Here is a 27,326-nt window from a genome sequence, read left to right as displayed (position 1 = left end):
ACATATCGTTTCACCAAGTCTCTCTTAAGCAGTCACATAACTTTGACTTCACACCCCTTCTTCTCATTCATCACTAAGAATGACAAAGAAGTTTGTCTTTTACCTCTTCTTTGCTGTCTTATTCACCAGTCTTACACACAGAATCTGGCAAAGTGAATTATTTGCACAAAATTCAAAAGATATCCATATGTATCTTAATATACACATATGCAACAGGCTTCAGAATTGAACCCAACTATGTATGTATATATATACATACATTCATATATATATATTCATATATATATATATGAATATGAACTGTGTTGAAACAAGTGTTTAATTGGACGCTGAAAATTTTTTTTTAATTTCCTCAGCTATGCAGACACAACTGGTAAAGGCACAGGAAGTCAGCCAAAACTATGAGAGCCCATTCCAAATTCCAATCCAGTAGTAAATCATATTTTGATTCCCAATACATATGTTAAAAGCCCTCTTTGATATAAAGCTTGTTAAAGATGTCTAGGTCCTGTAGAAAATCTTTGTGTAACAGCAGTATCCTATAAAACATAATGTAACTTTGAAGTTAGTCTCATTTTAAGGAAGCTATTGACTTGAACTTTTCCATCTTAAATTATTATATGACTCAGGAGTCATATATCTCCTTCAGGATCTGTAATGATCCAACATTACCATGTTGGACCAGTGTTTCTTGTAAAGATGACATTTATTTAAAATGAGTGTTTGGTCTGTTCAAAAATGTCATTGTGAGATGCTTCATTATGGGTTTGCTTCTATTTTTTTTTTTTCTTTTTAGAAACAGAAAACAAATCTAGAAAAAAAAAAAACACTTGTTTGTTTAAAATGTATTTATTAGAAATTTGGCGCTTTCAAGAAATTCCTTGTAAAAAATTGTCCACCCAAATCATTAAAAAATACATCCATTTTAGTCATTCAGCTACCATTTTTCCTAAAGAAGCCAGACAATAACCCTGATGATATTTTTCTTAAAAATATTTTCTTTATTAAAAGCATTTTTTCCTTAAAATTATTTCTGATTATGTTATAGAGTCATTTCTTTTCATTACATATCACTTGTTTGTGAATCAGTATGATAGCTAACTTGTGTACTCATTTTCAGAAACTACAGTATTGAATATTCATCATTTGTATCATTTTATAGGAGAGCTGTTTTCCTCCAAATTCAGTGTTCTATGCCAGAATAAGCTCACTATGTTCTAAGCTGATAAAAAATGCAAATAATGCTAATGATTCAGGTTTGAATAAAATAATATATATGTTTGAAAACTGAGTCTACATGAGGTTCAAAACAGCCAAGTGCAAGGTGTTGCATTTAGGTCAGGGCAATCCCAGATATGCATACAGACTGGAAGAAGAACTCACTGTTAGCAGCCTTGAGAACTTGGGGGTTGTGGTGAATGAAAAGCTGGACATGAGCCAGCAGTGTGCTCTTGCAGCCTGAAAGACCGACAATATCTTGGTTTTCACCAAAAAAGCAGGGCAAGGGAGGTGATTGTTCCTCTCTACTTTGTCCTTGTAAAGCCCCATCTAGAGCACTGTGTCCAGGACTGGGGCCCTCAGTACAGGAGGGATGCGGAGCTGTTGGAGCAGGTCCAGAGGAGGACAACAAAGATAATCAGAGGGATGGAGAACCTCTCCTATGAAGTTGGAGTAGTCAATTATTCCTTGTGGCCTCTTTCAAGAAAGATCTTCACACAGGATCCCTTCATATATTAAAATGCTAATCATAAAGACCAAAACTTTCAAAACAGCAGTTGATAACTTTGCTGAGTGCTACAGATATGCGTACTTCAAAAGAAAACTAATAAGAGAAAGAACAGTTGTACATTTAAAAAGAACCAGTTTCTCAGAAGAGACATTGTCACTCAAATCCAAGCACAAGCAGTGTTACTTACCATTCCCCAGCCAGAAGTCCCGTATCAGGTGGCCTCAATACATGGAATATGAGCAAAACAGAACTGAAATAGCAACAGGAGCATTCTCATAATACAAAAATAGAGCACTGATAGAGACGGAGAAAAATATCACTTCACAAAGAATGGTAAAACTGTAGAGGAGAGCTCAAGATACCAAGCAACAGTGGGAAACTATGAACTAAAGCAAAAAGGGGAGTAAAATAAGTATATCAGTATTTTCCTATCAACACAGAGGCTGGCCAAGGAAGCTGGAGTTAACACTGCTTTTGTTAGTTTACATTACATGATGTTTTCACCTTTTGGAGGAATGCATTTGATGCAAGAAAAAACAGAGTTGAAATGTTGAGCTGAACTGGCCATATTATTCATTTACAATTAATATGAGGCATTTGCTGAAGTAGTGCCAAAGAAAAAAACAAAAACACAAAACCAAGTCAGAACAGTATTTATTCAAAGTAGGACAGCTATGACAATGAAATTAAACACTATATGGTGTAATAGAAACAATGTAAGACTTTTGTGTTTGGTTCCAAGTCAAAGTAGATTTTTTTCAATTAAAATTTACTAAAAAACAAGGATTATTAGTATACTGTTAAGTTCTCAACATATTTAAGAAACGTGGTTCACCTCCTTGATAAAATATGACTTGGAAGAGGTTGTTTAAAACATTCATAGGACAAAGGGTGCTGCATAGGCTGAGTACAAAAAAGGACTTAATTAACAATTGCAGGTATACACTGTCATTTGTGTTTGTGAAATTCAAATAAATAGATGAGGCCGATAATGCAGAAGCAGATACTACTTAGTGGAGCAGGAACAGATTTATCAAGAGTGCCAAGGAAGCAACACTATTTACCTTCTCCTGCCCAAGCTGCATGTCATGGGATAAAGGCTGACATGCAGCTGCACATTTCCTGAAGCCACATGGATGCATTATGCATTGTGTCATCAAAACACAACAAATGCTTCCTGGCAATGGCAAAATGCCTCCTATTTTATATCTACAGAAAAATAGCCATGCATGAGTAGAGACACAAATGATGAAACAGTAATTCTGGTATCAAACATTAAGGTATTCTCAGAAAAGGAAACCCCAGCAGGCCTCGAGGAATTCCCACTTACAACAGTCCTAATCACGTTTCCAAGAAACTTCTGTGTTTACTTCCCTTCTTCCAATAAAGAAATATTATCAATACTTAATAGGTCTCATCATTACATTGTTGACTTTTCTCTTTCTCATCCATCATGAGGTTCCTGGATTCAGTTTTATGATGTTTTCAAAAGACCTTTTGAGTAGGCAAGGAACAGGTAGCCTAGGAAGAACAGACACAAAGCTTTAGCAAATCTAAGCAAAAGTACAATACTATCTATCTTGTTTTAGTGTTAATACATTTTAATACTTAAAAAAAAATCAATGAAAATAGGGATTTATTTGGGTAAACTTTATTTAAAGCCGACATGAAGTAATTGCCCAGTGATTGCAACATAGGGGTTCTGAGGAACGCACAAGAAAAGGAATGGGATAATTACTATCCCTTCTTATTTTGACACTGTTGTGTACTGTCCATCTGCATTTGCAACAAATATATCTTCTAATGATTTGGAACAGTGATTGCACATAGCAACCATTAGTAAGCTAGGAACTTTTATTCATGGTGTTTCATGGACAATCATTATACTCTTATGTATTAATAAGGTCTGAAAAGAACACTTTACCTGGGTTTCACAAATTGGTAGTGGCAAAATGCTAAAAGCACACATAAAGCAGCCATCCTGAGAAGTCCTTGCCCTGTGGAAAATGTCTCCTTGACTGAACTCTTGAAGCAGTGAGACAAGAGACTGACTTTAGGTTTTAGACCATAGACAGGTGAGAGGAGTATTACTGCCTCAGATAAAGATTTGTTGTACAGGTGAAACACTGAAGACATTTGAGAAACAGACCCAAAGAATCTTTCATGGTTAATTCACTCTCTTGGAAAAAAAATGCATTCAAATGCTCTCAAGGTGAGGAGAAGGTGAAAAAGAACTGAATATATATAATCAGGGTTCACAGTGAATGCTTTAACCAGTCTTTTTTGGCTATGCCTTATGCAGAACATATCTGCTCAGTATGAAGTAAATAATTGCCAGGACAGACTGTGTAGAAAAGCTAGAAGAGGTCTGGAGATTATTACTGCCAGTATAAGAGAAACACCGATCTACTACTCATCACTATCAAGAATTGATTGGTTCTGGAAATTACACTGCAGAAATAGAAGACTTTCAGCACCTCTAAAAACATGTTAACATTCACATATAAGATGATTATGTGCTTGGGATCTAAATAGAAGAGTAGACTGGTAGACATGTTAGAAGATTCACAGTTATTTGTCTCTGTGGCTTTTGACTTCCTGAACTGGATTTTGCTACATAAATATATAAAAGACTACAGTCCCTCAGGTGTCACCATCCATTTCATAACTGCTAGGTGACCTGCTACAGATTTAAATGGCCTTAATGCAACATCTGCATTGTCTTTCAGAAACTGAGCGCATCCCAGTCAGAATACCAGACACAGTATGAAGAGCTTAAATTAAAGAGCTGCTAATGAAAGTTCAAAGGACTTGGGAAGTCAAACACGAAACTTGCTTTATGAAAAAATCAGCATCAGTATTGGCCACCTAGCAGCAGCAGCGAACAAGTACTCAGAGAAATGAAAACAACAAAACCCATCAACAATCAGAATACATTTCTTTGTCCCCTCCAAAAAATGCATCAAAATATTAGCATCATTTTAGTATCTTAAAACCTCCTAACATCATAAACACATTTTTAAAAAAATTATATGTGCTGTCTATTGACTACTGTTTCTTTATAACTATTACATAGCCTATAGCTGCACTACAGTTCCTCATTTTTTGCCTCATTCTACCTTTCTCCAAATGAGAACAACCTCATCTGCAAACTTTCAGCAGCATTCTGTCACTTTCTATCCAAATCTAAATTTTTCCAAATGCAAACTGATGACTCTGTGAAAGACGTTTTGGAAGAAAAAATTCTAAAGCACACCTGTAAGAAATTGAACAGATTTGCAATCTGGGCAAAGTAGCGAGAATGTTTTACTTGCACTGAAAATACACAGATTCTCCCTGAATTGCTGTACTCATAAGTGAAACAGAAGAATACATGAATGTTGAACAGAACATATGTGAATTTAGTAGTTTTGCACTGAAAAGTGTCTTAAGTGGGAAACTCGTCTGTTCTGGATCACTCTAATGCTTATATGATTTACTAATGTTTATGTGGGATCTGCCCAAGACAAAATGAGCTGAGCTATCATCACCTGACAAGTCTTTTTGTTGTAGCAACTCTCTTTGTGTAATTGTCATATGGCGAGGATGGCTATAGACTGACTTCATTAGTTCATTAGTTCATTCTAGTTACAAAAAAGGACCTTGCCTAATAGAATAGTTGAAATTTGCACTTAACTGCAGCAGCCCCAAGTTTTCAAGACCATTCAGGCTCAGAGAAGAATCAAGGGCCAGCCTCTTCCTCATGCAAACAAACAACTTGATCATGCATATGTATCACAAGCAGAACAAGGAAGGAAGCCTGTGAATTTCTAAAAAACTTGCCCTGCAAGTTGCTGTGAAAATATAATATTCTTTCATTTCTTTTTTTAAAAAAGCCCACAGTTGTACTTTGGGAATAGGAAAATTGATTCACACTCAGATCTCTTTGGGAGAAAGACTACTGACATTTACTGACATTCCCCAGACACAGATAACAGAGCTAAACCTCCTAGGGTGTAAGCCTCCAATTGCAGTAAGACTCTTCAGATCTGCTTCACAACCTGCAGGGATATTTTCCCCAGTTTGTCAAGCATTTTTCTACATGCTTTCTTGACCAGTTAGTCAGACCATGTTTGAACTTTCTTTTGTTGACCATATTAGGAAAACCCACACTAATACTATCCAGTGAGAATATCCCTCGCTGTAAAAAGATTTCACCCAACTATAGTAAAGCATTACAAAAATATCCTTCAAAGTCTACTCAGCAATGGAAATATATTCAACTAGAGAAAAAGTTTAGATTCATGTTTCAGTTACTGAACTCATTTTGATTCCTCTAAGATAAGTTTATCCAGGTATAACTAGGGGGAAAAAAGTTTCATAAATGAGTAGTTTCTTTGCTTTGTTTTGTGGATTTATTTATTTTTTTCCCACAAATAAGAAAATTGGCTTTCAACAAAAAACTAGAAAAGTTAGTCTTCTCTTTTGAACTTTGCTACTGTACTGTGTAAGTTATTTCAGGACCTTAATCTAAATTTTCAGGTAGTATTTAACCCACAGTTAAAAAAGAGATCTTTCATTACTTCTGAGTTGTGTCACATATTTCCAGTGAACCACTCTGGCAGTTTAATTCCATGAGAAGATACAGAAACATCTTAAGAAAGTGCTAACTACCTGGGAACTAACTGAGGCAACTAAGCTCATTTAGGTCCTTCACTTATTAAGGGTATAAATCTCACAAAGAAGAAAACAGAGAGAATTTTTCTGGCCAAGAAGTCACAGAACACAGCTCTGGGAAAACACAGCAGGAAAACTAAATACTTAAGAGTTTTTATTTTGGGGGAGGACTTCTATTTGCCTTGCTACAAGGAAGAAAGAGGTGGAGACATTTAAATGTTTAGAGTCAGGCTGGATAAATGCAAAATCCTTGAAATAAATCCCTAACTGTGAAATGAGTCAAAACCTGAGCTTTGAGGGAATATTCTTCTTGATCTGCTTTTGACTTGCTTGAAATGACTAAAAAAAATAAAAATTAACTATTTGATCCAGATGAAAAGAAATAGGATAATAATAGCAGAAGAATGAATATGTAAAAAGCTAAAAGAATTTTTAAAATGCACATATTTGGCATTATTACTGGAAAATTAGTAAAGTGTTTGCCAAGGGGCAAGCTAAAACCTGCTTCTCACCTCTTGTGTCAGTGGGAATTTATGTTGAAAAACTTTCCAAATTGACAGTAGGACAGCCATTTCTGAAAGACTGTAGGAGGGACAAAAAGGATTAGTAAGTAGGCAAAACTTAGATATGAGCTGGTTTTAGTAGCTTACATACCTTCTTACTTAAAAACATTGTTCTCTGTACTGATTCACTAGGGGAGCTTTGGTCAGTGGGAAATTTCTGCTTTTGTCTTGTTTTCTGTCACTTGGACTCTGGAAGAAGGGCATCTGATCAGACTTGTACATACTGCACTAAGGAACCAGGCTCACTCTTCAGTACATGGTGGAGCTGGTACCTCCATCTGTTTTGCCATAAGAGTGAAGGACGTCAGTGTGTGGCACGAAGATTTGGAACAATTTCTCTCTCCTTCTGAAGTGCTCAGGAAGCACTTGGAGCCAAGGCCATCTGACAGATGTCTGTTTCACTCAGGACTAATATCAGTGATCAGTATCATGCAATATTTGTTTCTGCACTGAGGCTCCACCAACCAGTAGATGTAAGATGCTCTAGCAGGTAGATCATCTCATACATACTTTCCTAGTCAAACAGAACCATGATTGTTATTAAATATAACACAGACTTTCAAAATCTATGTTGTAGATGTAAACTGGTATTAAACTATTATACTAAATGCTATAAAATGCTATTATTTAAAATTATAGAGGAGAAGAAAAAATAAACTATGGAAGCTGTTATTTTAGCCTAAGATTTTATGTTCATTCTAACATGAAAGAAATTCCCAAAGTAAAATATTTTTGTTTTTCTTTTTTCCTTTTAATAACTATCAAATACTATATCTTACAAAGGAAAACATCCAGTCAAAACAACTTACTCCATAGCTGACTTAAAATATGACTTATTTCTTGTCAGTTTCTTAATTTTCACAGAATCACAGAATTGTAGGGGTTGGAAGGGACCTCCAGAGATCACCGAGTCCAACCCCCAGTTCCACCCAATTAATACTTTTCAATAAATGTCTACAGTGGATGGATTTCTAACAACCCTCATTGACTCTGACATTGTTTGTCAGCCAATACTTTTTTGTTATTAAAGTGGGATTTTCCCCTGTCACACTGAAGACATTTGACACAAAATACACTGAACTAAACAGATATATGCATTTAAGTATCTGCATAAATGAATAACTTTTCCTCCAGAGTGTTTCACTCACCTAGTTCTTTCTCTATGCTCACAAACAAACTGCAAATATTCTTCTCAGTAATAGAATGTTACCAAATATATCACCTCATATCTGATAATGATCATTTAGAATAAACATTTATTTTACTCTGAAGAAAGACAGAGGATAAATCTGTACAAATATAGATATACAAGAAGACACTGCAAACACACACTGTCTAGCAGAGTGAAAGTGATTTGGGACTCATAAGATACAGAGTCAAATATAACTTCTGACATTCCTTTACTGTCCTATTTTCCAAAGATAATGTGCCTTTCTTATTTCATTCCCTGTATTTGCGAGACAGAGATAACGGACTCTATTGTTGGATAGATACATAATAAAAGAGCAAAGCACTTTTTGCCCTGACAAATTTCCACTGTGAATGGGTTAGGACGAGTGATATGAGGCAAGACAGTATGAGTTTAATTTATCCTGAAAACATCTGAGTTACTTTGTGAAGCTAATCTTAGTTCAATAAAAATACTTATGCAAGTACAGGCAAAAAATGCAGTGTAATAGCCAGCAAAATTTCTGCATTGGTTGATGAATCTGTACCAAGCTTACAGATTTTAGATTCTGCTCTGTGCAAAGTCATGCTGTTCCTGTAAACTCCACTGAACAAGCATCTAAAAGGGTTGCTAATTCTATGATGAGAAAACAGTACCAAGTACGATGGCAGTGTGAATGTTTCAGTGGTGGTACATACATCTTACCAGATCATCCCATAGCAGAGAAAATCTGGGCCTGTTTCTGTTCCCCTTAAAGTAATGTATAAATCACTCATTCTGTTCAAGAGAAATAAAACAAGATCCTGTAAAAATAAAACTGAGAAATTACATGTTCTATGCCAAAATATGCTATCTTGAAAGGCCCAATGCTTATGTTAGCCATTTTGCCAGTTTTTACCAAGAAATGCTTTGAGGACAGGGTTGATATTTTATGCTTCATGTGCAAGACAGAAAACTGGGGCAGCAATGACTGAGCCATAGAGCTAGGGAATAATTCATAGTTAATAATTTATTATAGCTTCCTTTCTTCCTTTTTGAACAGTTGTGAAAGAGCATTTTCCTTTCAGCTGTGAAAGACAGTGGCACACTGGGTTGCTCAAGGTGAGGAAGAGGCCATTAGATATTTTGAACCAATGGAGCCTGCCTTCTTGCTTAAGTACTTTGTCCACACGTCTTTGCTGCATGGTGTGCAGCCACTTGGACTTGCTGGTTTGTGACTTAGTGAGGCTGGAATGCAGGCTATAGAGCACATGAAGAAAAATAGTTTTCAGTTGCATGTTCATAAGACCTACAGACCTTGATTTGGATGTTCATAAGGTAACCCTCATCTGCATGAGTCTCAAACATAGCATGGGATACAACTTGGAAAAGATGTCTGGGATTAATTTCAAAATTTATAGTGCATTAATACTATCTATTTATTCATTAACATTTCCCAACCTTTGTAAATGAGCTTGGTAGTAGCCTAGTTAATAAGCTGTTTATTACAAGTATAGAATAACTACAGACAGTAGAGATTAGTTCAGTTTAGATATTTTATTATTTATTTATAGTAACGAACTGAAATAGATCTTTATCTTCTCTGTGAATACAAGTCTTGCACAGTGTTATTTTGTAAATGTACCAATCTACAAATATTTCTACCCATGTTTGGCCATATGTAAGACCACTTTGGCTACACATTAAGTTATGGATAAATAACAGTGTGTATTTTATACCCACTGTGTACTTAATGATGCTGACGATACATGACTGTAAGGGGAAAAGAACAGGAGATTAGAGGTAAAGTATTGTAGCTAGCATACAACCAGCAGCCACACTTTTTGTTCTCTGCAGGACAGGGAAGAACTTAAAATGAATAGCTTATTGTCCATTTTCAGTAAATGTATATTAGAACTCCAACTATGACTTTCACTGGTATAATCCACTATTCAGTAAAAACACATATTTTAAGCAGCTGCTCAGTAAATTAATGTCCTATGATATTCTTGCAAAGTGAGCACAAAATGAGTAAGAATATTGCCATGGAAAGTGCAGTGTTTCATTTAAATAAATGTTTGAGGATTTCACCCTTAAATATCTGCTTAGCTGTACTCATCTGCAAATACAGAACTTGTAAGTTTTGCCTTTTTTGAGCATCAGCAGCTGAAATTCTAGTTCAGATTTTTAAGGGCTGGAAATCCATAAAAGAATGGGAAGAAACACAAAATCAGGGACTTTCTGAACTACAAGTTTTCTAACTCTTACATGCATACAGATGTAAATGTATCTTTAAGCCCCTACAATTCTGTGATATTATGTATTCGCATGTATAGATACATTATATATATTAAAATACACCAACAAAAGCAATAGGAAAATTTCCACTAAAGATCAACAATAAAGGATCAGTTCTAAACAATATGTTTAGAAGATTGTTTTTAAGAGACATAGTTATGGACAGCTACAGTGAAGACAAAACAGGTTCATGTCTTTAAATACAGAGACAATAAATTCCCTACCACAACAGTACAAAACCAAGACAAGGTCCAATGTTTGTAGTAATATGTAGGTCACTTCAAAAGTATTGTTTCCTATTTATTTCCATGGAAACTAGAAGAAAAAGCACAATAACACTACTTGATGGAGCAAATTCTTAGCTGCAAAACAATGTTTTTTAACATAGTAACCACCACAAGCCAATATTTATGAATGAGCTGATTGCAACACTTAATTTCATGATGTGACAGCTGTGCGTGTCTGTCTGGAACATGGCTTGTCTTACACTTCGCTGTCATCACTGCTGAAATGCACACCCACTACCTCACTGTGCTCACATCCACTGGCTGGTGTCCATAAATGTTCAACAAGCAATGATAAATGTTAGTAGGTGCAATTTTTTCCATGTGGAGAAATTCAGTGACACACCTTTGCTTTGCATGCATTTCCGTGTTGGACACCATTCTGTTAGACTGCCCCTCTTCTGTTATCTGTTGCACAGCAACAATGTGTAATAGAGTATTGGCAGGAAGGTTCAACCTCTACTGCCACACCACCAACATCCTTCTCTGATGTCATGCACCAACAGAATAAAATAGGAAGTATTACTCTTGAATTGGCCCTTGTAATATGCATACTGTTGTTAAGGCAGTGAAGCAGAGAAAAGTAACACCAACAGTTTTAAATGATATTTTCAAGTTTCATGTAATTACTGGGGTTGTTTCATCCCTAGACTGTATCTGCATGCTGATTTGCATGACAACTCACAAGTCCAAACAGCATGAACAACATCTCTGATTGCTGTTTAACCCTTAGGGCAACCAGTGTGAACATAGGTGACAATTCTCATTACTGATAAAATGGAGTTTGCGTACCCAATTAGGTAAGTGAAGCATGAATTTTTCTTTTGGGATGATAGTCCTTTATCCAATGGTTTAATTTGTGTTATCAGAGAGTAAGTATCTTTGACACAGTGACAGGTGACAGTTTTTCACTGAGTGAGTGCATGGTATTGTTTCCTCCTGATATATGAAGAAAAACAAAATGAGAATGCAACTGTATTTCCTCAATGGCTGTAGAAACTAAGAAGAAAATGGGGACATACACTTCCTCAAGTAATCACATTGCCACTAATACAAAACCAGTGAGGCATGATTTTAATTCAAGTTAGGCAGACTGTGTTCAGGAGAAGCAACATCATACATTCTACATCATCAACGTTCGGAAAAGAGTAGGCTCCATAAGCTGTGTGAAAACGGCAGAATGATTTACACACAATTACCTCTTTTCTTCTTCTGAAAGCTGGTAGATGTATTTTAAATAAAAAAAGGTTCTACGTGATCTCATTGAACTGGAATTTTGAATTTATTTTTGTATCAAAATATCTTCTCTTTATACTCATATACATATTTCCACTGTATTCATATTTAGGCACTTGCTACACCAATAAATTTTTCCTATCTCTCTTCCTTTCCATTCTTCTCTATGGGTTTATTTGCCTTGAATATCGTTTCTCTTTCCCTTTCATCCACAGAATTCCCTATGTGCTCCCAGTTATCCCTGAAAAAGTGGTATGGTCAAGACCTTCACTGACAAGATTTCCAGCACCCTCCAACTTAAGTGTTGGGCATAGAGCATGCAGACAACAATGACTCTTCTGCCCTTTCTTTCCTCATTATTTCAACCTTTATAGGATAATCAAACTACTAACCTGTGTGTTCTTCCTTCCTTAAAAGTTATCCCAAGACAGAGAACTACCTTTTCAGCATCAACTGCAAGCATTTGCCAGCTGTATACAGTAGGAATCTCTAGAAAGTCCCTTAGTTGCTCTACAGTTGTTGTAAATGTGGCAAACCAATGAACAGATGCAGGATCTGAAATCTGAATTAAAGAATAAAATAAGTTACAACCACATTGCAGTAAACTGGGCCAAAAGGGAGGGAACATGCAGTATGTCACCTTTAGAATATATTTTTTTGTCTTGCTGGAATAAATTCTATTTTTTTCTCTCTTATTGTAAGAGATTTAGCCTGCCTGTGATCCACAGATACATGAAGTAGATTTATTTTAAATTTTGATGACATTTTAATTGTCCTAACCACAAACTGTTTCTATTAGACAAATATTTATTTTAAATGAAGCTTAAAATAAAAACCTTCTTTCTGTCATTATTTTTACACAAGTATCATTGTTGGTTTCATTCATGTCAGCACAACTCAGAAATGAGTTTTAGATGAGTTGAGCTTCTTTTGCTGACTACATTTGCAGCAGCAAAGCATAAAGCACTTCAGGCTCTTCAGTAGTGCAGTCTTATTTTTTGTTGTTGAGAGATGGATAGCTTTAAAAACAAATAGACACTAAGATCTCAATATGCCTCTTTCTTGTAATCTCCATGCAGTGTATTGAAGGACTTCAGTGCACTAGAAAATCAGCAGGCTTCGTAAACATTTTTGTTATTTGGCACTTGAAAAACATGCACAGTACTATATACCTAAATTGTACAGCTGTTACAGTTAGACAAGATTGTCTCTGTAATTGAGATACAATATCTCCAAGCAAATAATACATATGTCTGTATATATGTATACAGCATATATATGTTTGCATCCAATAGTTATTTTATAGTAGGAATTAAAGTGTCTAGTGGCATGTAACAGTTCTCTGGGTGAAATTAAACACACATCACACTTCGTTTTCTCACCTGTAGCATGCTGTCCAGTTTTCAGTTTGGCACTGTCTAGGTATGCAGTCACAGATGGAAAGACAGTATGCATTACATGCTTTTCACCTGCCGTTTAACACTGAGCTCTCCCCATCATTTTGTAAACACAATTTGTAATTAATTTAGTTCTCATACAGGATATTCCAAAATAACTCAGCAAAATGATTACTATTGACAGTCCTGGATTTAAAAGCAATGAAAAATGAACCTACTCTTAGAAGACTATATGTGCAGACCTGTAATCTACAGCACAGTGTGAGGGATTAAAATCATGTATAAGATTCTGTACTTTGAGTCTCTGATATGACTTTTATGTATTGACTTCTGGAACAAAAATGATTATACGTATGATTTAATACTAACAAAGTAAATTGTAATTTCTTTTTTCTACACTGTGTTAAATGAACAGAAGGTTCATACAACAGTATACATGTTCCAGACAGACATGCACAGATACTAGTACAAAGCAGCATATGGAGAAGTGTGTTTAAATTTTGAAATTTAGGCTCAAATTTTACTCAAGATCTAACATATTTAGTCTGCTTTGATCGCTGTGGGATATATAAGTAAGTATAAAAAATTACAAATTAATCTTACTTACCCAGCAGGAGAAAAGTTTTATATCAAGGATTAAGAATTACAGGAGTATAATCAGAACACTTATTAGGTTATTATATCTATTAGTTATACTGTAAAATATGGAAAGAAAACTAAACAATATGAAAACAGAGGCAATCAGTGTCAAAGACAGGTGTAAGCTTTCACACTATTCCAAAGCTATTGCAGATATGCTGGAGTGCAAAACACATGTTCAAGAATGTAAAGCAAAGGAAATCAGAAAGAAATAAAGGCAATGCATCTGTCTTTACTGTTTTACCATGAAATATGCACTCAGCTACAGAAAAGTTTCTTACATCAAGATTAAAATGGCACAAGCATGTCATTTTCTTACTTTTGTGTGGGTATATGCATGGTGTTTGCATGTACTTCTTTTTTCTCGTGTCATTTCTAGTTTTACTAGAGTCATGATATTTATATTGCACCAAAGCAAATAGCAGAATACATCATTTTCAATTTTAACATTGGTTTGCTTTTCTTTTATTTCCCAAATGGTTGAGTGCATTTAACAAAACACTACATTTAGGCTTTCTATATGTGAAGAATCATAGAAGATTTGATACCCAGAGATTCCTTCCAGTCCTTGTGATTCTATGATTGGGTGAAAAGCAGACTTCAGCTTCTGAAAAAAAAACAAAAAACAAAAAAACAACAACAACAACAAAAAAAAACAACTTTCCTGATCTTTGCTATTTTTAGTAAAAATCAGAGAAAAATAGATTATTAATAGCAGAAAAAATATTTCTTATTAGGAAGATTTCTTCAATGGCATAAATGATATTAACCATTAGTTCACCTTTTGAAAATACAGTTTTTCACTGTAGACCAACAAAAGCAAACTTTAAAATTCTTCTTTCAGCAATACAAGTTTAAATCCTAGTAAATCTGTTTGCTTCAGTGGATTTAGTCAGACTTGCACCAGTGTAAAGAGGAGTGAATGTGGCTTGCAAGAGGAAAATTGATGCTTGATGAAAATTCTTGCCTAATATTGCGTGCAGAATATGAATTCTGCTCATGGTGTATTGTTTCATATATGGTAAACAAATTCTAGACAAAATTTTCTGTAAGTAAGTTGTTTATTTATTTTTCTGGTTACAATTTTGAATAATGTTAAAACATTAGATTTTTTTAATCCCTTTTTAGCTCATTGTGTATGTATTAGTTAGAAAGAGAATTATTTTGTCTCCTATTATACTAATTCTATTACCAAAAATTTAACAACTATTATTTGTACAGCATATCACAAATCAATACATTATGATGCTGACTGAGAAAATCCATTTACACTTAGGTAGTTGAACTCAGAGCTGTAATTTGACCCACGTGGCAGATAAGGAAACATGAATAGATAATTAAAATTGGATCTTTGCATGATGATCCTACAATTAATAGAAATCACAAACAAGGGAATTAATTTAATAATTATGACTTGCTCCAGCAGCTTAGTAGGTGGTAAATAAGAGCTTGTTCTTGTGAGGTGCTTTACATTCTTAGACACCATTAATTCCATTAGGAGCAGGAAGTAAATGGTAAATAGTAAGTAAACGCTATTTAGGATGTGAGAATCAGTAGCTCAAAATTAGGCTCTTAGTTCCTCGCAGTGAGTTCAAATTGCTAACATATTTAAAGCCGGCTCATTCACTGTCTGGTCTTCAAGTTCTGAACACACTTAAACATTTATGATATGTCACTGAAAGTGTGACATTTGAAAAAGTATGAAAAGTTGCCCTAAGGCCTCAACCACAAAATGATATGGCAGAAAGAAATAGGAAGCACATAACTAAAAAATTTCCTTGAATATTTTCATGGAATGGAAACAAATTGAATATTTGATAGAATAGAAATGAACAGAATCTAAATTCAGGGACTGGAAAAATTGTTCTTTTTTTGTTTGTTTGTTTGTTTTTGGTTTTTATATTTTGTTTGTTTGTTTTGTTTTGTTTGTTTGTTCGTTTGTTTCCTAAACTGCAGCTCTCCCGGCTGCTTAAGTTACATGAGTTATACAGGCTCTGAGGGATAGCTTTTATCTTGAGAATATTGAGCTATAACCCTAAATAAACTTTATGAATCTTGCTAAAATCTTTTTCGTTGTTGTTGTTTTAAAAGTAACACACAATAATAACAAAAAACTACAATATCATGCAAAGTAAGAATTTTTACATACTATTTGCTGTCAAGATAATATTAACAGGATAAGAACATTTAATTGTTCTGAACTGGAAGGTAGGGGACAAATTGCTGCTTCCTTTGTTTTTACTAATGTTACAGAGTTGTAATTCAAAGCTTCATTTACTTGGCAGCAATTAGTGCATGTCTTGCAGGTTATTCTCAGCTCTAAGAGATGGCCTTGTGGCAGTTAGCAGGTCCTCTACAAGTTAAAGTGTTTTTCTGTTTGTTTGTTTTTCCTTCTGAGTAACTAATAACTACTCTCCCCTTATATAAGTATTACTGCGATAATAAATAACATATATTGTGCTCATTTTGTATGGTAATGTTCTTTTAAAACTCCACTGCATCATTCTTGCCCATACACACAGGTCTATTCTGCAATATTTATGGGATATGCCACCAAAGAGCCATTGCTTAAGAACAATGGCTGACCTACTACTCTGGCTAGTAACACCTTGAACAGTTATTTATGTTAGTAGCTATGGAAAAGCTGCAGAAGGATTTGTTACACACTCCCACTTTTTAATTGTAATTCTCTGTTGCAGATCAGGGACATGGCAACCAGGCAAGAATAACCCTTCTGTTATTCCATGTGTGTCCAGATCTTCCTCTCCTACAGTAAGTTGGCTAGAATCTCTCAGAATTAACATATCAAAATAGGGAGAGAAAGCAATTTCTAGCCTGGTTTTCTAGGTAATTGAGTAAATTTCCAAGTAATTGAGTGAATGTAATCATTTCCCATGTCAGTCTCTCTGTCAATCTTACTGTAATTCTGGAACATCATTTTGGAGGACTAAAGAGCCTGAAGACAAGCAGTTTTTATAATTTTATGAGAACTGGAAAGTGGATGGAGAAAAGACACCCTATTATTAATCCCTGTGAAAGGGGCTAATGAGATCACCCTTTCTTAGACATCAGAGACAGGACAGAAACCAGACATCATTAGTTATGCTGCACACAGAATTATTCAATTTTTTTTAAAGCCTTCCATGTTATATTATTTTCTGTTCTAATTGCTAAAACTGAAGGATGAATTAAAGGAGGATGGTATGGATTTGGAGGGGTTGATGACCCATCTAGACAAGATTTCCATTCAGTATAAGAGATTAATTTAGATGACCAAACAACTGGTTTGCTGAGACTGAGGAGAGCAAAGCAGAAGACACAAACTGACTTTGACCCACAGCAGATCTCTCACTGATTTTGGGACCTTGATCTGAAAAGTTTGCTTGAAGCTGATTATTTTATCAGAGCTGTATTTACAGAATTGCAGAATCACTGACTGATTTGAACTGAAAGGGATTTTAAAGATCATCTAATTCCAACTCCCTTCACAGTGGGGAGGTTGTCACCTATCAGCCCTGTCCAGGGCCCGATCCAACTGGGCCTTGAGCATCTCCAGGGATGTTGTATCCACAGCTTCTCTGGGCAGCTGTGTCAGCGCCTCACCTCACTCTCAGTAAAGAATTTCCACCTAACATGTACCCTGAATCTCCCCTCTTTTAGTTTAAAGTCATATCCCCTTGTCCTATTGCTATACATTTTGTTAAAGAGTCTTTCATCATCTTCTTCAATAGGCACCATTTAAGCACTGGAAGGTCGCTATAAGATCTCCCAAGAGAGAGTCCCTGTTGCCTAGTGTATTACCCTTCTGCTTTCTACTGCTTCAATGTGAATTACATTTCACAGATTATTATTATTTTTTAAAATTCAGTTGGTATATCTCAAATATCTAGACTTTAAACAGTCTTGAGGCTGTTTTATGTTATACTGTATAGCAGTCATTTTGTTTTTCCAGTGATACACCGCTATAAGAAAACTAAAGATCTGACATCGTGATGATTTTGTTATTATCATGCTTTAAGTAAGTTGTAATTCAAGTTAGATATTTTCTCGCTATTTGATCTATGAACAGTGATACCACAACAAAGTAATGTTTTTAGTTGCCAAACAAAATTACATCTCCTTAAAAAGCAAGTATGATTTAACTGAAACTTACTTCTATTAGCTTGGAAGGCAATAATTTTGTGCAAGCCTCCAGTTGTTTTAACAGCATAATTTATGACTGAATAATCTGTGCTGAAAATTGTCCCCCCGGGGAAATACTGTTCATCTAGGAATAAAATATTTGTGATGAAGATAAACACTGAGTAAGTTTAGTTTATCTCATAGACTTTTTCTTTTTTTAAAACAATGTAGAGTGTAATGAATGGTGGATTTAGGGCAATTTTCAATTGTGATCTTTTGATTTTACAACGGCTAAATCCAGACAACTGCTAAGTCTGCATACCTCAACATACTAATCTAATTAACATATTTCTCAGGACTTGTTAACTTACCATTACTGGGTATTGCTTAACAATAGCAGACAGATACCTTGACATTCTCTTTTATCCTTTCTTCCTTTTGGATGTTTTGATTCAACATTCACTGCAGCACTGTGACCAGTACAGTCACAAATATTTTATTCCCTCCTTAAGTTAGAGATGTTGTCTTGCTGTAGAAGACTGCTTTCTCACTGCAGTTTATCCAATTGAAACACAATCATTAACATGAAAGAAGGTTTCTATTTCCTGTTTTGAATCATGGCATATGGGGTTTTAGCAATTACTGGCATAAAAGGTGCTCCTTCAGGCAACTCTCCAGGTATTCTTAAGGTTGAAGAGTTACCAACTCCATGCAAGTCTGCCTGACTTCAGGCTTCTCCCTGAAGAGCTGGCTGGACTAAGGAAGTCATTTATAATGCAAGATAATAACTTTATTCAATCTACTAACTGAACATCTACTAACAATCTACTAACCATCTACTAACATTCTGAAAAATGTTCTATATTCATTTGTGCCAGTGAGTGACACACTGTATCTATTAACTACATTTTTTGCACATATTCATCTCTCATATATGATTCCTGTAGAGCCACTGAGATTTGAAATAGTTGAAGCTTTGCTGGAACTGAAACCAGTTACTGAAATTGGGTAGGATACAATTCCAGTTGCTCTCAATCAGACTGTGCTACACTTATTTGGGTACCCTCCACATAAGGTACTAAGCATGGAGCCAATCCAGTAACAAAGCAGTTTGGAAAGGATTTGCAGTATAAGAGAGATGGGACTAATTAGGCAAGGAGCCATTGATCGTTGTGAGGCTTTTGCAGGAACAGAGGAAGGTGGCTGGCATCCAAACCCTACATTTCCTGGAATACAAAGAAAAAGGAGTATATCTAAAATGTTAAAATTTGGATAGAGATTGAAAGATTGCCATGCAATGAATATGTTACAGAGTGAAAATGAACACACACACACACAAATGAAGTCAAAAGCTGTGAAGTAAAAACTGTCACTATTTTTTTATTGTTTTGGCTGATAATTTGTATCACCGTACAATCTGTTGTCTACTGGAAAAGATATCTCAGAATGCAGAGAAAGGGCTGCTACCAAAATATATATTAAAATATATGCATATGTATATATTTAAAGAACATCATAATTTTCTTTATACATAGCTCTTCAAGAACTGCCAAAATCCATTACAAAGAGTCACATATGAAGAGACATAGGTGAGAAAAGCATTAGTTGTACCAAATTGATTCTGCATTTTCCAGAGATATACCACAATTTCAAAATCTTTAGCAATACTGACAATACTAATTAAAGCAGCAATAAAGTACACCAACCTTTTCATATTTTCTTCAGATAACATTATGTATCTATTCTATAAGGTTTCATTCAATTTGAGTAATGATTTAGTACATCCATGGAGCAGATGACTTTTTGCAAGTACAAGCAGACAGATGAAGGTAGTAGGGGTATAGACAACCTGGAGTAAGGAAGCTTAAGAGAAGGACAGAATATTTTTTTCTGTGGAGTTCTTCATGTTCTTTGAATTTGTGACCTACAGAAACATAAGCTAACTTTTATTTTATTTTATTTGGTCTATGTAGACATTTAAAAGAAAAAAAGATGACCTAATTTGAAACCAGAAAGGCTCAGGCTTTCCAAGATTGTGCAAATTTATTGTGTCCTCTGAGATTCTGTAACCACACAAGTGCAGTCTGTGTCATCCTCTATGGTTACACTGGCCACAGACTGCCCATGTCCCTTTCAGTATTACTCTCTGTGGATCTGTTCTTGTTCAGCAATTTTGCTGCTGTCTTTGATAAACATGTTTTCAAACAAATTTATTCCCTGCAGAAACAGATATTCCCATTTCATTTACCTTTTTCAGTACTGTAAGGATAAATAACTTAATAATTTCAATTTAATGTCTACACTATGGTCTAAGGCCTAAACAAAACTCAAAACCAAAGCTAAAATAGAAGTTTTATTCATTCTTCAAATCTATTTAATCCTTAGCCAAACTCTCCTCTGAATAAAGGAACAAGTGATGAAATGGTCATGACTGAATCATACTCTATGACTGCTGCCGATATTTCATCTCCGCTGCAATATGCTCTTTGTACACATCAGTCTTTGAGAGACAACTTATAACTTAAATCACGTCTGACATGTATTTTACCAAGTGGCTCAAGCAAATGATGAGACTCTTATTTCACAGAATCTGAGCACAGAAACAAGGCCAAGATGAGTGCCAAATTCTGCATCCTTAAAGGGTCAACTAGTCAAAGCAGAACAAAGGCATGCACTAACGCACAGACTTGCAAAAACTAATACTTTGTTAAAACCTCTTGTTTCATATAAGAATACAATGTTTCAAAACCATCCTATACATTCTGTTGTTTGTGGTTGTTTTTATTATTATTATTATTATTGTTGTTATTATTATTATTATTATTATTATTATTTGTTTGTTGGGTTTGCTTTGGATTACTTGGAGCTTGGGGACAGAAAGACATTTGATGCTAGACATGCTAGAGATTCTGCATGTGATTAGAATCAGGGCACCAGGGACATGGAAAAGAAAAAAAACAAACAGGCAAGAAGCATGCTTTTCAAAAGACTTCCCAGTGTGTCTTGGCACAACCAGGAGTATGAACTTAAGTGGTTACTTAGTTTCTTGCATTAATTCACTTGGCGCTTGAAGCCCACAGTCATATTGCCACTCAGTCAGCAGACTTGGGGTTAGCCTGTCAATTTCATCTTAACTTAGAGTCCCTTACTTACAGGTGTTAGTAAGGTGAAGGACCATAGTCATCCCAGTCTACCTTTTATAGTGGATGGATATTTTTCTATATACACTCAGACTCCAAGTAGAATGGATTGCTCTCTGGAGTTATTTTTCTTACTATCAGATGTAGGAAGTTAGAGTTAGTAGGCATTTAATTAGGTATCACAGGTTCCTAAAGCTAAATTGGTTGAGATTGTGCCTCATTATAAAGATGAAACAAGTATTTATTCAAAGTCACCACATGAGCCAAAATATAAATTTAAAATAAAAAAATACACATTATCTATTTAAAAGTTTTCATTTACCATGTCACTGATAATGGCATTGTCAGTGGGTAGAACGTCACTAATTTCAAGAGGAACTCCTAGTGCTCAATATGACTAATACATTCTTTAATGGAATTAATCTTTTCCATCATACTGTCTACAACAAGAAAAGCACACACAAATACTAAATTGTTTTTTTTGTTTTGTTTTGTTTTTTGTTTAGAGATGATAAAGTAGAAATCTTTGTGATCATTCAGACACTTCAGAAATTTGTGAGGTTTTGAGATTATTCCAAGTATTCACTTAAACACACCTTAAGCAAAAGAGAAACCACAGAGCTGATAGCTCTGCTTTTCTCTTCCATCCACTAAATCAGTAATAAATGCATTAAAAATATTTTCCAGGGAAAGGGGATTTTTCTTTTTCTCAGTTGTTGTTGTTGTTGTTGTTGCTGTTAATGATGGCTATAATATCAGGTTGACTTTGGGATTTAAATGAACTGGTGCATTTCCTGTGCTTCCTCCACAGCATGTCCTAATCTTTGCCAGTGGGAGGTAAATTTATGGTTCGGAGCCACCAATTTGTCCACACAGGAAGAAGGACAACAAGCACATGCACTGCAAAGTGACCTGAGCCCATTTTAGCAAACTTCCAGAAAAATGGCTCTTTGTCTTTGAAAAACTGTGCTCGTATCAAAAAAACCTGCTGTTTATTCTTGGGATGGGAAATCACAGGCTGGGATATCATCAGCTGTATGAAACAAAACAAAAGCGAGTGTTGGATTCTGCACATGGAACAGGGCAGCCCTTTATATACATACAGACGAGGGGAGGCGTGGATGGAGAGCAGCCCCATAGAAAGCAGTATGCAAGCTCTGGTTGATGACAAGTTGAACATGAGCCAGCAGTGTGTCCTGGCACCCCAAAGCGTCAACCACACCCTGGGGTGCAAGAGGCCTCGCACTGCCACTGGGCAAGTGCCGCTGCACTGCTCTGCTCTGTGCAGCCTCGCTTCAAATACTCTGTGCCATTTTAGGCACCACAATATAAGGACATGAAACTGTGTGTCTAAAATAAGGCTATGAAGATGGTGAGTGGTCTAGAAGGCAAGATGGATGAGGAGTGGCTGAGGCCCCTGGGTTCATTCAGCGAAGAGCAGAGGAGCTGAGGGGAGGACTCATGGCAGCGGCAGCTCCTCACAAGGAGCAGAGGGGCAGCGCTGAGCTCTGCGCTGTGTGACAGCAACAGGGACCAAGGGAACAGAGGGGCAGCTGAGGGTTAGGAAAAGTTCTTCACCAGAGGGTGTTCGGGCACTGGAACAGGCTGCCCAGGGCAGTGATCACGGGGTCATGGTCCCAAGCTGCCAGAGTTCAATAAACTTTTGACAGTGCTCACAGACATAGGGTTAGAATTTTGGTGGTGCTGTATGGAGCCAAGAGTTGGATTCTGTGATCCCTGTGGGTCCCTCCCAACTCAGGAAATTCTATGATTCTATGACTCCATGATTCTGTCAGACCCACAGTATGAAAAACAGATAGATTAAGACATGACAAATCTGTGAAGGGGAGGATATTGTAACCTATGAATACACATACTTGCATTAATTGCAAAACACTAAAGTGTTCTCTTTTTTTGCTTGTATTATTCAAAAAAGGTCCAACCAACTGACCAAAAAAAAACAAAAAAAACACAAATAAACAAACAAAACAACAGTAAACAGTACCTCAAGTCTCTTTTGTTCTGAATGAGAAGCACTCAGACCTACAAGTCAGTAATATATGAAGCAGATAAAGCAGATCAGTAGAATTTTCTTTTAATCATAACTAGAGTGGATCTTGGAAGAAATCTCTGTACTTTGAAGATTAGTAAGTAATTTTGGTTGCTGTAAGTCAAGAAAAAAACAAAACAAAACAAAAAAAACAAAAAAAAAAAAACCACAAACTTTGCATTCTTTGACCAAACAGCAGATGTACTCTTTAGTGGAAGCTATCTTTACCCATCCAGGAGGAGAACAGCCTATACTGAGAACCCAGATATCTGTGCATGATGTCACACATTTGGCATTAAGTATGCAAAAAATCTTAGTATAGGAATGTAGGAATTGTGAAATTATCTTATAGACTAAAGAGGGAGGGGAAAAAAAGCCAAAGGTATAGTTGAACCTTGAGCTTATGACTTCCAAAGAGGCTTTAAATAGCTGTACTGTTCTTTCCTCCAAAGGACCACTAGCTTAACACTAAAAGAACTATGCAGAGATGTGTATGATTTCGGCTATAAAGAAAAATCTTGGTTTTAAATGTTCTAAATGCTCCTAAAAATATTAAAGAAAAAAAATAAATGTGTTAATATAAACTTATGCATTCTAGCTGTTATCTTCTTTGATCCTTAGAGAGTTCTTTGTGCTTCTTGACTCTGGAAAGAATTAAGAAGCAGCTCATATTAGGGGGCATTGTTACATTCCCTTCAGTACCATTTTCTTCTTTTCCTACAATTACTGAGATTTATTTATTTATTTATTTATTTATTTATTTACTTGAAAATAGGATTTTTGTCTCATTTGGGTCCCTGCAACTTAATTCCTACTTGAAGTCATAATCCTCCCTGCCACACCACACCAATCTCCTTGAAGCTAATTGTGATGTCATAGAAAGGATTTTGACTTCAGTGGAACTGATTATTTAGATACACTTCATGTACAGGAAATAAGTCCCTCTATAGTACATTGCTTCCTGGTTAGCATTTCTCAGAAGTATTTTAAGGCACTTTTTGCTAGAATAAGGAGGCAATAAAGTATGCCTTGCTATGCAGTCTTTGGTTTTTCCTTTCATGATTCTATTTCTGAGAGAGGCTTCTCTGACATACACACTGTATACAAAAATTCAAGGTGAGGTAATCACATTCCAAATAGTGATGTCAGAAAATACTTTCAACCTGGACTGGTTTCAAAGCTCTGACTTAAAACCAGCATAGTGTTACAAAATCACTTGATACTCATATGTCCAAGAGATTTCTTTTTTGTTATTGTTTTTATTTTTTCCATTATTCCTGATAACGTGTTAAGTATCTGAAGCATTATTGAGATTAAAATAATCAAATTGATTCCTTAATAAAACCCATTCCCACCCATCTCTGCAGGGACAAAAACACCTCTGTTGCAAGTGAAGAGTCATATTCTGGAAAAAAAAAAACCACATAGAAAGATCAGCTGAGAGTAGTAACTGTTTTCTGCAAAGCTAGAAAGGTTAAAAATAAGAGCAATTATTTTACTTTATTGACTATAAATGAATCTACAGCTGAAAAGAAACCCTCTTTTGATTATTTGCAGCAAAGGAAGTCTCAGTGCTGAGCTGACAAGACCGTAACTTGTACTTTATTAATTGCCATAGGATTGTCTTTTTGCATCAACAAATCAAGTCACTGGAACAGGTTGTCCAATGAGGTTGTGGATGTCTCATCCCTGGAGGCATTCAAGGCCAGGCTGGATGTGGCTCTGGGCAGCCTGGTCTGGTGGTTGGTGACACTGCACATAGCAGGGGGGTTGAAACTGGATGATGATCATTGTGGTCCTTTTCAACCCAGGCCATTCAATGATTCTATGATTCAAAAGTATTGATCATACATATAGAATAAGAATATTCATATCAGTGAAAGCTTTATACTAGTATGTTGACTGTCTCATTTCAAATTGATAGGTTAGCTTCTAGGGTACAATGTACTGAACAAATGACTTAGGAAGAAAAAAATCAGTAAAACTACAGAAAGTAGCCTTTAATTTATGTGACATTTTATATCATGTGATTTGATCAAGCTTTCCTAAGTTAGGAATCACATCCAAATACTTCGAAAACCTTTATCCCCATGTCTTTGAGGACTTCTGATAGGAACAGCTTACTGTTACAGATTTGGCAGTGACTGTGTTCACCTTTGTCACAGGAACTTATAGAGAAGCTACTATACATTGGTGTTAAGCATATTTTATTAAAATATTGAAATGAGGTAACTCTCAGCCTTCCCTTTATCTGTCATTGTTGTTTGTTCGTTGTGGCTTTTTTCCTCAACATTGTCCTTTTTTTTCTCTCCTGCTTATGTGTTTTGTTTCCAATTTCTATTACACATGACTAAGCTGGGTTATCTGAGTGGGAGGGATGACCAGAAGATCTTCAAGTGTAAAGGTACCCGTTTAGTTTGCGCTTCCTTTGCATGCCCTATTACCTCTATGCTGTTAAACCAGCGTAAGGAGGAATGCTTAGGAACGCTATCCTGATGTGAGATCTGTAAAGACGACACTGTTTGCAGGATTTTATTTAAGACACCACGGAGAATTCCTTTTATTCATTGTGGCTGTCAGAGCGGCACGCACACCTCTTTCTACCCGCAGATGTAGCGCTGCCGGTGGCTGCCGACAGCCCGGCCCCGCAGCACGGCCCCGGCGGGGCGCTCACTTCCCGTCATCCACACGCCATCTAGCGACTGGAAAAAGGGGGCGGCTTTGCACGGGAGCGGAAAGGAGAGGAGGAGGAAAGGGCTCCCATCCCCGTCCCAGCTCTCGCCTTTCCCAAAGCGGGTAAGAGCCATTTGGATATTGCAGCCAGAACTCCAGAGCGGCTCTTGAGGAGCACCGCCGCACTCCGCTCCCTGGCATTTCACTCCCCCCCTCCCCGCCCCCCTTCTCTCTGCTTTTCAGTGAATCGTTCCCCTCCCCTTGAAAGAGCGAGCGCTGCCCAGGAATCCCCCGGATACCTCACCTTAGCCATCTCCTAAGCCGCCCGCCTCGAAGCACCGATCCCTGCCTGAAGCACCGCCAACTCCGGCGGCTCTGCGCGGCGCTGCCGGCGGAGGGCTCGGACCGCGCGATCGCGGCTCCGCAGAGACACGCGCGCACACACGCGAACGCACTCACACACACACGCGCACACACACACACACACACACACACACACACAGAGCACACACGAGCGCTCCCCGCCGCCGGTGCAGCCGCTCCGGCCCCTTTGTTCCGCCCGCGGAGCGATGCCCACGCCGCGCCCCCCGCGCCCCGCTCCGGCACCGCCCGTCCCCGCGCCCCTCGCCCGCGGGAGGCGGCAGCGCGGCGTGGATTCGGGAACCTCTCCGCCCCCGGCAGTGCAAGGGCCTCGCCGCCGCCACCCGCAGCCCCGCGGCATCCCCGCGGCAGGGGCAGCGGCCGCGCCTGCCGGCAGCCCCGCGCCGCAGGATCCGCGCCCCGGGAACGACGTGCTCCGCCGAGCTGCCAGGCGCGATTACGTTGGTTTTCCCCCCACCCACCCCTTGAACTTGTTGCTTGGCGCTCGGCGGCGGCGGCGGAGGGGGGTGGGGGTGGGGGAAAGGGAAAGCCTTATTATCGATGTCCCTTTGGATGCGATCAAGCTTTCTCAGGAGCAACTACTTCCCCGCCGTTCCCGGCGGGGCGCGGAGATCTAGCGGCAGAGCCCGCATTTCCAAAAGTCTCTATGCAACTGAGCGCTCTCACCAGACTTTCCCAGGTAGGTGCCGCAGGCTGAGCACGGCCGGAGGGATGCGAGAGCAGAACCGAGGGGAAGGGGCGAGAAGCAGGAAACGGGTTAAGGGGTGTACGATCCAGCCGCCGTGCCGCGACCTGCCGCACCGGGGCCCCGCGCCGCCAATCTCCTGCCCCGCTCCCGCCCCGGCTTCGCCCTCCGCCGCCCTTTTGGCCGCTGCCGAGGTGCCCCCCGGCACCCCGCCCTCCCCTCGCCAACGCCACCGCCGCCCCGCTCCGCATCAGCACCTTCCTTGCCCCTCGCTCCGCTCCGTGCGGAGTCCCCCGACCACTCCCTGCCCCGGGGCGCGCTCCCTC

The 27,326-nt window shown here is 37.6% G+C and overlaps 2 protein-coding genes across 3 annotated transcripts in view; one reads left to right on the top strand and one right to left on the bottom strand.

The window, feature by feature from the left end:
- Positions 1-2,443: 2,443 nt before the first annotated feature.
- Positions 2,444-27,251, bottom strand: LOC140259611 (uncharacterized). The gene is made up of 5 exons (XM_072351096.1): positions 26,987-27,251; positions 26,239-26,845; positions 14,498-14,525; positions 12,306-12,475; positions 2,444-3,250 (listed from the first exon to the last, which is right to left on the bottom strand). Exons 1-5 carry the CDS (start codon positions 27,249-27,251, stop codon positions 3,181-3,183), a joined length of 1,140 nt encoding a protein of 379 aa, XP_072207197.1. The 3' UTR covers positions 2,444-3,180.
- KCND2 (potassium voltage-gated channel subfamily D member 2) overlaps positions 25,921-27,326 on the top strand; it is a 256,522-nt gene continuing 255,116 nt past the window's right edge. Inside the window, exon 1 of one of the 2 annotated variants that reach the window (XM_072327644.1) lies at positions 25,921-26,057. The gene's annotated coding sequence lies outside the window, so the exon portion shown is untranslated. Of the gene's footprint in view, positions 26,058-26,763; positions 26,995-27,326 lie in introns of those variants that run through there. The other variant, XM_072327637.1, reaches the window with a different exon arrangement.

The sequence above is a fragment of the Excalfactoria chinensis genome, chromosome 1 (genome assembly GCF_039878825.1).
Source record: "Excalfactoria chinensis isolate bCotChi1 chromosome 1, bCotChi1.hap2, whole genome shotgun sequence".
NCBI lineage: Eukaryota > Metazoa > Chordata > Aves > Galliformes > Phasianidae > Excalfactoria > Excalfactoria chinensis.
This window is presented reverse-complemented; position numbering and strand designations above follow the sequence as displayed.